The sequence below is a fragment of the Bos indicus x Bos taurus genome, chromosome 8, assembly GCF_003369695.1.
Source record: "Bos indicus x Bos taurus breed Angus x Brahman F1 hybrid chromosome 8, Bos_hybrid_MaternalHap_v2.0, whole genome shotgun sequence".
Lineage (NCBI taxonomy): Eukaryota > Metazoa > Chordata > Mammalia > Artiodactyla > Bovidae > Bos > Bos indicus x Bos taurus.
The window spans coordinates 62221905-62236580 of NC_040083.1; the positions used below are offsets into that span (position 1 = coordinate 62221905).

Below are 14676 nucleotides of genomic sequence, written 5' to 3' on the forward strand. Positions count from 1 at the left end.
GGAAGAATGGATTTTAATGGACCACTAACTAGAGTTCTCTGCAGCAGTGAGTAAATCACTTGATGTTTTTGTGTTCGTTAAATCTTTATTAGTTGTCTACTCCATACCAAGTGCCTTGTTAAGACCTGGAAGAGAGAAGAGGGCTGATTCAGCAGCTCTTGGCCTGGGAGTAGCCCATGGTCTAAGAGAAGAAGATATGATATGCAGTACTGCCATCTAAACAGAGGAAAAGAAAAGGTGAAAGTGTTCTGGAAGTTTAGTGAATTACTCTGGATAGAGAAGCTGCCTGACAATAGTAGCATTTGAGCTCCATATTCAGAGATAAACAAGATTCAGTTGATGAAGTAAAATGGCATCAGGAACTCCAGAAGCAATGGCATGATGATCAGGGGCATTGAAGGCAGGATGACAAGATGATAGGAGAGGAGCAAGCATGACATGCATACAGGAAACAGCACGTCCTCCAATTTGATCATTGCCAAAATGCAAGGAGGAGAACAGTGAGAAATGTCTGGAATTGTCCATAAAGTCACCCTTTATTCAAAGTTAGGCATTCATGTCACTCTGATTGAATTAATGTCTGAAGAGTTTCTTGAGCCCTTTTGGGATTTACTCTTGAATGCTATTTTGTGAAGAACAGAGTTTGGGCTGAATCCTGTCTCCAAAGGAGTCACAATCCCATTCACATCAGTAAAGCAAGTGTGCAGAGTCTATTTCAGTTGAGTTTTGAGCTTCAAAGACTTTTGACCTCAAAACCAAAGAATGACCCCCTATGAGCAGGACTCAGGTGAGACCTTGAAACACTTACTCTCTGTCCTCAGTTCATTGTCATTGAGTTCTGCGTGTTCGTGTATGTGAGAGATGAGCTGGATGTGTTTGAAGGTGAATTGGAGAGCTACATCACCTCCATGAACCAGACAGGGAGCCCAGTCCTCCTGCAGGTGAAAGAGCTGATTAACATCACCAAAGGTAAAACCATATTCCACCTTTGTTCCTGCCACTTCTATATGGAACGGGGAGGGACTTGTGACTGGTGGTGGGTGCACACCTACAGTAACTACTGCTGCTAGTCTTCATATTATCTGTGTTTCACTTACTGTATGCCTCCCTGGATTGACTTGAAGGAGAAAGGGGTCCAGACACAGGCCATTTTATTACAACTTACTTGGGGCTGCATTGACCATGCCTTGAGAATGTTCTCATCTTAAATAGCTTATCTTTTTTTGGTGTCAGTGGAAACAACTAAAATCATCATATATTTTTCACTTTGGAAAAGATAAAATAGTAAGTTTTGACCTTATTATTTTATGAAAAGTTTACTCATATCATTCAAATTTAATTTCTGCTTAGTTCCGGTTACTGTAACAAGTTACCATCGACTATGTGGTATAAACAACCAACATTTATTTCTCACAGTTCTGGAGACTGGAAAGTCGAAGGTGCTAGCAGATCTGGTGTCTTGGGAGAGCTGCTTCCTGACTTGCAGATGGCCACCTTCTCTTTGTGTACTCACATACTGGATGGAGAATAGGGAGAGGAAGCAAACTCCCTCATGTCTCTTCTTTTAAGGGCACTAATTCCATCATGAGGGTTCCACCCTCACAATCTAATCACCTCCCAAAGACTCCATCTCCAAATACCATCACATGTGGGTTAGAGTTTCAACACATGAATCCTTTTGGGTGGAGGGACACATATTTATTGAAGGCATATTTCTTCCCCATTAAACTGTCAAGACAATTAATGCTTTTCATACCTGTTGAAAATTTATTGACAATGGGGATTTACTTACGGATTCTGTTTATTCCATTCATCTATTTGTCTATCTTTACAGAAATACCACAGTCTTACTACTGTAGATTTATAGTAAGATTGAAATCAAGAAATATGAGTCATGCAATTTTGTTCTTCTTTTTCAAGGCTGTATGGCCTATTCTGGGTCCCCTTTTTTTAATATGAATTTTAGGATTAGCTTGTCAATTTAAATAGAAATCGCTTTGGAAGTTTTGGGCGGTTGGTTTGAATTTGTCGGTCAATTTAGGAGTATTGCCATGTTCACATAGAATATCCTATACATAAAAGTGATATGTTTTTCCATTAATTTAGGTCTTTAATTTCAATAATCTTTTGTAGTTTTCAGTGTACAGGTTGTACACTTCTTTTATTAAATTTATTCTTAAGTATTTTATTCTTTGTGATACTATTTCAAATGCAATTCTTACTTCATTTTCAGATTACACATTGCTAGGTACAGCGATGAATTGATTTTTATATACTGGTCTTATGTCTTACAAACTTACAAGCTCATTTATTAATCATTTTACTTTTGTTTGCTTCTTGCCTAGGATTTTCTATACCTAAGAACATGTCATTGGTGAATAGAGATAGTTTTATTTCTTCTTTTGCAGTCTAGCTGCATTTTCTCGCCTAATTGCCCTGACTAGACCCTTCAGTACAACGTTGGATATAATTGGCAAGAGCAGACACTGATTTTCTCATTCTTGAACCTAAGGGGAAAGCAGTTTTTCACCAATTAAGTATGATGTCAGCTGTGGGGGGTTTTACAGATGCTTTTTATCCAATTGAGGAAATGCCCTTCCATTTCTAGTTCATTCAGTGATTTTAATTATAAAGAGGTATTGGATTCTTTCAAATGCTTTTTCTGCAGCTACTGAGAATCCACTTGTACAGAAGCTTTTACTTCCTTCTGTCTTTCTCCATCCCTCTCTCACAAGCACCCAGAGTCATTCTGAAAGCAAGTTGGATACGAAATATTAGAAACTTACTAAAAGGTGGATGAATGGAATAGTCAAGACCTTCATTCCAGTTACCATTGCACATGGTGGCTGTGAACTGGGGGTGGATAACCCCCTCCCCCAAAAGTGGTTATTAGAAGGTCAGGTATAAATGATGTTTTACAAGGCTGGAGGCTACCTACTATGCGTACATTCTATAATTTTCTGCTTCTATTATGCATTGCAGACAGAAAATATTAATACCAAAGGAAAAGTTTATAAACACACAGGAAATAAAGGATATTGAAGGCATATAGCTAAAATGAAACAGAAATAAGCAGAACTTTATTTGCCCAAGAGGTATATTAAAGGAAATACAATATATTTTGCCCAAACTTTTCTGTTGTGACTTTCTGCATTTTAAAAATTATTTCTGGTTCATCTTCTGAGGTTGCTTGTGTCACTTTTTCTATTTCAGAAGTCTGGGTGGTGACCATTTTGCCTGCCTCCCTCACATGTGTGAGCTACCTGTTCCACATCTTGGCTTGTTACAGGTAAGGGGGTTCTGGGAGGCATTTGTGTGTCTTCAAGCAGGAAATCGGCTGACAGATTTTTTTTCTCAGAATTCCCAAGCAGTGTCAGTCATTCCCAAATTGGGAACTGCAGTGTATACAGGGTTTGGGGACAACCACATCTATTGGTAAAAAACAAAAACAAACAAAATAGCATTTGATTTGAGCTTCCTCTATCAATTTGACATTGTGATTAGAGTTTTCTTTTGGTCTTCAGCAAAACCCTAAGCAATACTTTCATTGCCATGTTCACTGCTGAGCAGGCAAGACTCAACAAAAAACTTTGTTGTTATTTAGTTGCAAAGTCGTGTCCAACCCTTTGCAACTCCAAGGACTGCAGCTCGCCAGGCTTCCCTGTCCATTACCATCTCCTGGAGTTTGCTCAAATTTATGTCCATTGAGTCGGTGATGCTATCCAACCATCTCATCCTCTGTTGGCCCCTTCTCCTCCTTCCCTCAATCTTTCCCAGCATCAGTGTCTTTTCCAGTGAGTCAGCTCTTTGCATCAGGTGGCCAAAGTACTGGAGCTTCAGCTTCAGCATCAGTTCTTCCAATGAATATTCAGGGTTGATTTCCTTTAGGATTGACTGGTTTGATTTCTTTGCTGTCCAAGGGACTCTCAAAAGTCTTCTCCAGCACCGCAGTTCTTTGGCCAGTCTGTTAGCATATGACCATGTCTTCTGGCCTCTTCTAACCTTATCATTTCTTGTACACTTCGTGTCTCTGCTGGGTGTCAGACCTGCCCTGCTCTCCAGGACTAACCACAGTGGGTTCCCAGCAGGTGAATTTGGCTCAAGGGGACCCCACAGGAGGTTGGGTCAAGGGGACCAGGTGCATCAGTCTCAAGAATAGCAGTGCAGGAGGAGGGGATGGCCTTTAGTATGGAGTCAGCATTTGCATGCTGATAGAAGTTGAATTTGGGTATCTATTGCTTCTCTTTCTCTCCATTTCTCTGCCTTTGTCTCTGCCTCTCTCTCTCACTGTCTGTCTCAGTCTCTAATTCACAGTCACCCACTCACTCACTGGAAGCCCAGGGCCAATTCTTACCCCTCCAGAGCATCCTGTCTTTACATCCTCCCCATCTGGCTGCCCAAAGGGTGAGTCTCTTGCAGATGGCATCTAAGTGAAGACTCTCCTGGCACAAAGAGGCCCCAGCTCTCCATCCAAGGCCTGCCTTGAACCTTTGACTATAGTTTACAAACAGTGAATATTTGAAAGTTGCTGAAAGAGTAGATTAAAAGTTCTCATCACAAGGAAAAACTTTTTGTAACTGTGTGCAGTGACAGATGTTAACAAGACATTATCATCATTTCATAATATGTACAAATATCAATTATATTGTACACCTAAAAGATAAAAGATGTCATGTTATAGTCAACTGTATCTTAACTTTTAAAAAGTATTTTAAAAAGATTTCAAGACTGATTAGAATCATCTCAAGAGCTATGGTCAATACAGGGGAGCTGAGCTGCCTGCCATCTCCCTCCATAGGCCTTTCTGTTTACATCTGTTGAGCTCTAAGTGCGTAAGGAGGCCGGGTCATAAGCATTACTAATTTCCCTCTCTCTCTCTCTAGAAAGCACATCAAGAGGTTGTGGGCAGGGGATAAACACTTTCTTCCTCTGAAGTTTCATAATCCTTCCTCATCTGAGAGTGTGGTAAGTCCACAGCAGTCTCTCTCTGCTCCCAGGCCACAGCCTGCTGTCCTGCACCTCAGACAGGGTTGGCGTGCTGGGGAAGGAAGAGCCCTGGGCTGGGGCAGGGGGCGGGGGTCCAGAGCCCTCAATTTTAGTATGTTCTGCTGCTGGGTGACTTGGGACAGCCACTGTCCCCATCTGGCCTCATGTGTAAAATGAGGACAATCATGACACCTGCCTTGGTAGCTTGGTGGGTGACCCTCAAATGAGACAGGGATGCTGGATATGTGTTAGAGGTCATCAAGGTGTCTCCCCTCTCAGATCTTTTGTTCTATCTAAATCTCAGGTGGCCATTGCAAGGTACTCTGGCTGGCAGATAGCCTATATTCTGTGGGGTAAGTGCCATCACATGACCCATTCAATTTGACACACTTTCCCTGAGCACCTGCAGAGTCCCAGCTGTGGTCAGGGAGGAGGGACATGGGGCAGAAGCAGCCCCAGCTCTTCCTCAAGGGACCTACAGGAAGGTCAGGAAGGAGTGAGAAGCACACATTCATATTGGTCATCATTACCACCTGTCCTGTGCCCATGGGGTGTGTACGCTAAGGGTGGTGGTGACCCAGAGGAGGAAGTGACTATCCACACCTAGGCCAGGGTGCCAAGCCTTCCTAATGGAGTTGACATTTGAACTGACCTGGCAGAGTGAGCAGAAGGTTGGTGGTCGTGCCAGGCAGGAGAAACAGCATAAGCAAGAGCGCCAGGACCTTTGGAGGGAGGAGGCTGGGGGCGGGGCTGGAGGGAGGGACTTGTGTGACTGGATGCTGAAGGGCCGTTAGTGACCACCGGCTCCCTTGGCCCACAGGCTACCTCATCATCCATGTGATGCAGAGCCTGTGTGGCCTGGCGATCATGTACAGCCTGGTGCTTCCTGTCATCCACCATCAGGCGCTGGAGATGCTCCGAGGCCTAGGCATCGGGATGTAAGTGCTGGGTGGGCTTCCTGACATTGCCCAGGGCCTGGGAGCTGCTGGGCCCTCCGAGCTGCTGTTCGAAATGCCCCTTCCCTGCTGGGCTCTCACCAGTCCCTGAACCCATGCTGTCACTGTGATGGGAGACTCACAGTTTATAAAATGTTTCCACTTGCACTGTTCAGCTGGGTCCTCACAATTGTGTCTGTGGGAGGTATATGTGTGTCCATTGTATTGCTGGGAAGACTGAGGTTCAGGCAGATGAAGTGAGAGAAAGGACAGTATAGTGGAAAGAGAGAGGGAATCTGAGTTTAGGCTTTAGATCAACTGTGTGACTTGTAAACTGCCTCTCCAAGCCTTAGTTTACCCATATGGAAAGTAAGCAAATGCTGACATTACTGAAAATTCACTTTGCAACTTTTCTCTTGAGGACCTTCTGAGGTTGGGACTTACATTAGCTCCCTTTTTCAGATGAGGAACAGAGGCACAGAGAGGCTGAGCAATTTGTCCCAGGAGGGGAGGAGGCAGGATGGGGAGCTGGACAATCTGAAACCAAAACCTCATTCAACCATCACCCCATGCTGGTGCTGGGGAGAGATGCAAACAGGGTGTGTGCCCTTGGGGGGCCTTGCTGCTCTGAACTCCTTGGTTCCAGGCTCACCTAGAGCCTCCTACGAATCTGGGGCAGAGCCTGCCCTGTCCACTCTTCCATGGCCTTCATGAGCTCTTCTGAAAATCCCATTCCTTTCTTTGATTTCCTATGCTGCTAAACCACTCAGCCCACTGCTACCCCTCAACAGAAGGACCTGATTTAGTCCTGGAGTTCTGGTCTGGAGCCAGAAGGCCTGATGACGCAGCTTTGAGAAAGTCATCTCCCCTTTGTAAGCCTCATTTTTCTCATCTGCATAGTAGACAAAATTCTCTGTAGGCATAAAGGACAGAGTTCAAGCTACTGTTGGTCTGGCAGGCAGTCAACATGTCTTTCCTCTGTATCACTGGGCATTCCAAAAGAGTTTGGGAAGAGTGGTCAAGGCCACCTCAGCATGGTCTCGCCTTGTGTTTTAGCCTCACCGTATCCATCGTCCTGGGTCTCATGGTCCTGCAGGTATGGATTGCCACCAGCTTCTTCCTGCAACCAAAGATGGGGACAGATGACAAGCAGAAGCCCCTGGCTCTCAACAACAGGTGAGAGCAGAGAAAGTAGTGGGGCATCGTAGGGCTCTGGCCTCAGCAGTCTCGCTCCTTTCTCTTCACCCTTGGCAGGTTCCTGGGTGCACTATACATTCTGAGAGGGCGAGGGGCAGTGGTTTAGAACTGGGACCAAACTGCCAGGAACCAGACTGCCTGGAGCCAAATCTTGGCTCCACCCCTCATGAGCTATGTGACCTTACTGAACATCTATGAACCTCTACTTCCTCACTTTACAAATAAGTTTGCATATCTCAGAGAGGTGTTCCAAGGATGAAAGGTATTAAAATATGAACTTAGAGCAGTAGTGCCTGTCCCATGGTAATCCTTTCTAGTTCATTCATTCAAAGCTGTTCATCATGGAGGAAGCAACATGGGCACTGAGGATAATGAAATACTCCTCACGATCTGCCTGTGATCTGCTCATGGTCCACTGGAGTTGACAGACACAGACATTTAGGGACAGTAGAGTCCAGATGGTGTGAAAGCATTACAAGAGAAAGCAAAGAGGAGAGGAAGGGAGGGGCGGAGAGGCAGGGGCGTTCTTTCAGCTGCAGGTGGGATGTTTGAGCTAAAGGAGGTAGGATGGTAGGATTCCTACAGGCAGAGATGAGCAGATGGTGTGGTTGCAGCCCCCACTGTGCGGATGCAGGCAGGAAGCCATGAAAGGGCAGGATGTGTTGGGAGAAGAGTGAAAATCCAATATGCTGGATGGTGAAGGACAGGAAGCGAGCACAAAGTGGCAATACCAGAAAAGTCCCTCTCAGAGAGAACCTCAAAATTCATATGCAATATTTGGGCTTCATCCCATAGGCAACAGGAACCATGTGATTAACTTGAAAAATTTTATCTGGAGGACTTGGAGCAGTTCTAGCTGGGGACAGGTCACTGTTGCAACAGATATGAGAAAGCCACACCCTCTGCTGTAACCATGGACCCAGGGGTAGCCACGTGGGGTTTACAGTCCCCACTCACATTCAGCCTGCCTGGTGCTCAACGTCCTCGCCACTGTTTCTGAGCCGGTCTTCACACCAGCTGTGAAGTGGGGACAGTCAGCTTCCTCCACTAACAGCATGAGGTTGCACAGCTAGGAGGTGGGAGAGATAGGATTTGACCACAGGTCTGGGAGGGCCCCTGAGCCCACCTGCCTAGCCACCTTCTCATACTGAAGGGTGCTTCCCCTCTGCCTGCTTCCCTCCGCAGGAGAGCGTTCCACAACTTCAACTACTTTCTGTTCTTCTACAACGTGCTGCTGGGCCTGGGTGCCTGCCTCTCCAGGCTTTTCATCAGCTGTGTCCTGGGCACGTGGCTGATCGCCCGCATCGACAGGACCATCCTGCAGAGTGGCTACGAGAGAGCAGACATGGGTATGTAGCCGTGCGTCTGGGGAGCGCTGCTCTTGCACCTTTGTGGAAGCTGCCTGCAAGTCGGGTACCAGAGGCCCGCAGTTCATTCTCTTCTCTCTTTTTTAATTTTATTTTATTTTTAAACTTTACAATATTGTATTGGTTTTGCCAAATATCGAAATGAATCTGCCACAGGTATACACGTGTTCCCCATCCTGAACCCTCCTCCCTCCTCCCTCCCCATACCATCCCTCTGGGTCGTCCCAGTGCACCAGCCCCAAGCATCCAGTATCATGCATCAAACCTGGACTGGCGACTCGTTTCATATATGATATTATACGTATTTCAATGCCATTCTCCCAAATCATCCCACCCTCTCCCTCTCCCACAGAGTCCATAAGACTGTTCTATACATCAGTGTCTCTTTTGCTGTCTGTTATACAGGATTATTGTTACCATCTTTCTAAATTCCATATATATGCGTTAGTATACTGCATTGATGTTTTTCTTTCTGGCTTACTTCACTCTGTATATTAGGCTCCAGTTTCATCCAGCTCATTAGAACTGATTCAAATGTATTCTTTTTAATGGCTGAGTAATACTCCATTGTGTATATGTACCATAGCTTTCTTATCCATTCATCTGCTGATGGACATCTAGGTTGCTTCCATGTCCTAGCTATTATAAACAGTGCTGCAATGAACATTGGGGTACATGTGTCTCTTTCAATTCTGGTTTCCTCAGTGTGTATGCCCAGCAGTGGGATTGCTGGATCATAAGGCATTCTCTTCTCTTGTACTTAGAGCTTATCTTCCCATGGGGGCTATAACGCTGAATAGAAAAAAAACAAAACAAAACTTTTCAGCCCAATGGTCAGACTGCATATTTAACAGATCTTTGAGGTATAATGAAGAGCAGTAAGGGATAGTGCAATTCTATCAAAACACTTACAAGGTAATTTGTGAATGCATGGCTCTGAAATTTTTGAGAAAACATATCTCAGAATTACTTGTGGTGTTAGTTGCAAGCTTTCTTAGTTAAAAAAATGGTCTGTTCATTTTGCTCTAAAATGAAACCATTTTTTGCGGAGAAAAAGCAGTTTTTGTCCTATTTCTGGACTGTGTCTTTTCATTCACTCATTGATTCGTGCAATGGCAGCTGGCTTCTCCGTATAAGCCATAGAGGCTCCCATCACTGTGAACTTCAAATTTCCATAAAATGAACAGGTTAGGGTATGATCTCTAAGAACCTTTCCAGCTCTTTATACCTCATTTTCTGGATTCACAGCAAAGACACAGACACCATTTGGGAACAAAGTGTTGCTGCAGTTATGTCATAAGAAGCAAAACCTAGTCATCCAGGAATATACTTGCATGGTCTGACTTCCCTTCTGGATTTCAGGGTTCAGTGCATGGATTGGCATGCTCTACGTAGATCATTATCACACCAACCCCGTGCTCGTCAGCTTCTGCCATATCCTGATCACCAGCCACAGGGAGAGGAGGCTACAGCAGACCATCAAATACTGGTACCTAAATCAGTCAGCAGGTAAGTCTCCTGTTTGAATCTACACTGGGGTTGCACACCAGGAAACAAGTGCCTTCAGTCTTCCCTGGGATCCCTGAGATGTCCCATGTTCCTCCTTCTCTGACCCTCTTCCTCCACTTTCTGTGCCCTGGGAGCCCTTCTACCCAGGAGGTTAGAAGTCTTCACCCCAGTCAGTCTGGCTGTGGGACTCCGAGGCCTTGTTCCTGCTAATTCAGCTTCTCCATTGTTTCTGGAAATGAACTTTGCTACCTAAGTCCTTCAATCAGCCATTTGTCTGAGACTCCTCCATAACTCACGCTGCAAGCCAGATGCCCTCCAATATGGTGCGCAGTTTTGCTTAAACTATCCCATTCCTTACCACAAGCTCTCTCTTGGCTGCCACCTGTATCATTCTGCTCTGCCTTCCCCTGGGAAGCCCTCCAGTTAGCCATATTCTGCCTGTGGACACTCAGCACTGATCTGGACTGTTTTCATTGCTGATCCCAACATTGCAGATATCCAGATCTGTGGAGCAAACTCTTATCCCTCCAGCCACCCTCACGTCCCCAGGAATCCTGGTCCGGCTCCTTCCCCCACACCTCACTCCTTCTGGGCAGCTTTCCCTGTGGCCTCTGAGCAGGACAGAGACAAGCTGCCCTCTCCTCCAGTGTACCGGCTCTGATTCTGTTCTAGGTCCCCGTCTCTCAGCGAGGTCCAGGACAAGGTGGCTCCTGCTGCAGACCCTGATCAACAACCCCGAACTGGTCAGACTCAGAAAATCCAGGCCAGGTCTTGGCTCCCAGGAGTTTACCCAGATTCTGTTGACGTGCTCGGAGAGCTGACACTGACCTTCCACACTGCTGCAAGGTTGTTCCAGGACAACTTCCCCCGAGAAGGCCCAGGCTACTCAGCAGCTGTCCCCTGCAGTGGAATAGGCTGCATGGCCACTGTCCATTGCACACCGGCCATTCGTGGGGTGGCACTTGGGGCTGAACAGTGATGTCTCAGGTCTAATTCACTCCCTTGGGAAAAAGATCAACAACAAAAGAGAATTTCTGTTGAACAAACTTTACCCAATAATGATGTCCACTATCCCTGGTTAGAAGGCAGCCTTGGGGAGTTCTATGTTGAGACGCACTGGGCAGAACTTCATGTCACTGACAAAGGTGGTATAAAAGTTTGTATCAGGAGAGTTTAACTGTTTGATGCCTTTCTTCTCTGGGACGAAGTATGGCCTTAATCCAACAGGGTCCTTGTTGTTTCCTCCTTTCTAGATTGTATGGTGGTGGGAGACAAGGAGCCCTTGACCCCAGCCTCCAGTCTGGTGGGTGAGCAGGTACACACTGAGCTCTCTCCCACAGCCACTCAGGTGGGGAACAGATCAGAACTGACATGTGCCCTGGTCACAAATAAGTTGTGTAGATTCTCTCTGACACACAGGGGATCCCCTGAGAAAGCCACCCGTCTGAAGAGGCAGAGATGAGATCTGCATTTAAGTTTGTTGTCGTTGTTTAATCATTTAGTTGGGTCTGACTCTTTGCTATCCCATGGACTGTAGCCTGCCAGGCTCCTCTGTCCATGAGATTTCCTGGGCAAAAATACTGGAGTGGGTTGCCATTTCCTCCTCCAGGGGATCTTCCTGACCCAGGGATCGAACCTGTAACTCTTGCATCTCTTGCATTGGCAGGTGGATTCTTTACCACTGAGCCATCAGAGAAGCCCCAAGGCATTTAAACTGGGGCCAACAAAAGCAAAGATGTGGGAACAAGAAAGCCCTGGGCAGCTTTGAGGAAGGTGAGCCCTCCAGTGTATGCAGCGCATGGTGTTGGGGGCTGGTTAGGCCATCCAAGAAAGCCCAGATGCCAGGACATTTCTCTTTGTGCGGAGGGCTGAATACTTACCCAGATTCTTCATGCCAATCATAAAGTCTCTGCTAACCTGGGAACTGTCACTCTACGAAGCCTGTGCAAGTGCCAGGAGGATTCACCCACAGAGTGAGCCTTTGAAACTCAGTCTTCATTATTGAGCATGTACTGTGAACCCAGTCCTGTTGCTCAATGTATCTTCCAGATTTATCTCTTTTAACTTACTCTCTGCAACCAAGTTTTGTCATTTTGCTTTTTGAAACTAAGAAAACTGGAGCTCAAGAGTATTGGGATCCCCACATCACTTTCTAGCTGTGTGACATTGACTAAATTATCTCACCATTCTGTGCTTTCTTTACGTATAAAAAGGGAGTAATACCCATAACACCAAAAATTACTTTGAGGATAAAATGAGTTTATATATACAAACACTCCTAAGCTAGTGCCTGACACATCCTAAACTCAAAAAAATATCAGTCATTGTTGTTGGTGATGTTACACTTTGTGGTGATATGGTTAATGTCTGCCTACCTCTCATTATACTCTGCTCCACAAGGAAAGAGGCCTCAGGTTTCATTCACCATTACCAAGTACCTACTGTAACACTGTAGGATCTTGACTTAAGTAGTGAGGCCATGATGAATGAATCTTACAGCCATGAATTCGATACTGAAATCAACCCTGGCATCATGGTCAAGTGGCCACTAAACAGAAGGTCAGGAGCAGGGGGTTTTGGTCCCAGCTCTGCCTCTAGCATGAGTCTCATTTTTCCTAAATGAGAGTTCATGCTGCCCTCACAGCCAGTGCTCCTGATGTGCACCCAGCTGGTGCTGACCAAGTACTTGCTATGTGTAGTCACCACTCCAGGGACCCAGCACACCTAAGAAGGCAAAGTCTTGCCAGCATGTGGCCCAGGCCTCTCCCGCAGCTCTTGCTACAACTGTCTCCCAGCCTCTACCCTGGAATGGTTTGTGAGCTCCTCAAGGGCTAGCTCCTTGGAAGAAAAGCTATGACAAACTTAGACAGCATATTAAGAAGCAGAGACATTACTTTGCCAACAAAGATCTGTCTAGTCAAAGCTATAGTTTTTCCAGTAATTGTGTATGTTTCTGAGAGTTGGACCATAAATAAGGCTGAGCACGTCTGACTCTTTGTGACCCCATGGACCACAGCACGCTAGGCCTCCCTGTCCATCACCAACTCCTGGAGCTTACTCAAACTTATGTCCATTGAGTCAGTGATGCCATCCAGCCATCTCATCCTCTATCATCCCCTTGTCCTCCTGCCCTCAATCTTTCCCAGCACGAGGGTCTTTTCAAATAAGTCAATTCTTCCCATCAGGTGGCCAAAGTATTGGAGTCTCAGCTTCAGCATCAGTCCTTCCAATGAACATTCAGGACTGATTTCCTTTAGGACTGACTGGTTGGATCTCCTTGCAGTCCAAGGGACTCTCAAGAGTCTTCTCCAACACCACAGTTCAAAAGCATCAATTCTTCGGCATTCAGCTTTCTTTATAGTCCAATTCTCACATCCATACATGACTACTGGAAAAACCATAGCTTTGACTAGATGGACCTTTGTCTTAGTAAATTTTTAAAAATTAAAATCATGAAAATTGTCATTTTTGACCACAACAGAATCAAACTAGATATCAACAACAGGAGGAAACTGGGGGAGGATAACAAATATGTGGAAATTAAACAATACACCATTAAACGCCCAGTGGGTAAAAGTTGAAAACAAGGGATACTGAAAATATCTTGAATCAAATGAAAATGAATATGAACACACCAAAACTTAGGACATGCAGAAAAAACAATGCTCACAGAAAAATTTATAGCTGTAAATGTCTACATTAAAGAGAAGAAAGAGCCCCGAACAATAACCCAACTTTACACCTTGAGGACTAGAAAATGAAGAGCAAACTAAACCTGAACAACAAGGTAATAATATGAATAAACATAAGATCATAGAGACACAAAATAAAGAACAGGAAAACAATAGAGAAAGTGAACCAGCCCAAAAATGGGTTCTGTGAGATCAACAAAACTGACAAACTTTTAAGCTGGAATTACTAAGAGAAAAAGAGAATAGACCAAATTATTGAAAATAGAAATGAAAGTTGAATAATACTACTAACTCTACAGGAATAAAAATGATTATAAAAGTATGTTGTGAATATCTGTACTCCAACAAACTGGATAACCTACACGAAATGGATAAATTCCTACAAAGACACAAACAAAGTTGACTCAAGAAGCAGGAATTACTGATAGACCTATAACCAGCAAAGAAATTGAATCCTTTGAAAACAAACACAAAATTGCAACAGACAAGCCCCAAACCAGATGGCTTCATGACTGAATTCTGCAACACGTTTTCAAGTATGAAAACACATTCTTTTCAAATTCTCCCTAAAAAATGGAAGAGAAGGAAATGTTTTCTGTCTCGTTCTGTGAGGTCGGCTTAATGTTGATAGGCAAGCAGCCGAAAACTTCCGAAGCAAATAGAAGAACTACAGACAAATATCTCTTATGAAAACAGATGTGAAAATCTTCAAGATTGTACTAGCTAAAGTAAAAGCATTTCTCCTTGTAGATGTCGTGATTTCATATGCATAAATTCTGAAGGAATAAAAAACAGAAGCAAAAAGGAACTGTAAAGCTAATAAATGAGTTCAGCAATGTTACAGGATACAGATTAACATTCATATATCAACTGCCATTCAGTACAACTATAGAAATGAAAAATTGTTATAAGTCTATAAGCAGATTAACATTCATGTATCAACTGCCATTCAGTACAACTATAGAAATGAAAAATTGTTAAAAGTCTATA

The 14676-nt window shown here is 44.5% G+C and overlaps 1 protein-coding gene across 1 annotated transcript in view; it reads left to right on the forward strand.

Annotated features, from left to right (window-relative positions):
* The window catches only part of LOC113897218 (stimulated by retinoic acid gene 6 protein-like), a 44752-nt gene extending 33581 nt beyond the window's left edge, over window positions 1-11171 (forward strand). The window contains exons 10-18 of the mRNA XM_027549708.1: window positions 822-969; window positions 3214-3289; window positions 4884-4965; window positions 5291-5339; window positions 5807-5924; window positions 6978-7097; window positions 8304-8467; window positions 9848-9994; window positions 10667-11171. Of these exons, the coding sequence (XP_027405509.1) occupies window positions 822-969; window positions 3214-3289; window positions 4884-4965; window positions 5291-5339; window positions 5807-5924; window positions 6978-7097; window positions 8304-8467; window positions 9848-9994; window positions 10667-10815 (1053 nt within the window). The 3' untranslated portion in view covers window positions 10816-11171. The remainder of the gene's footprint in view (window positions 1-821; window positions 970-3213; window positions 3290-4883; window positions 4966-5290; window positions 5340-5806; window positions 5925-6977; window positions 7098-8303; window positions 8468-9847; window positions 9995-10666) is intronic.
* Window positions 11172-14676: the final 3505 nt, after the last annotated feature.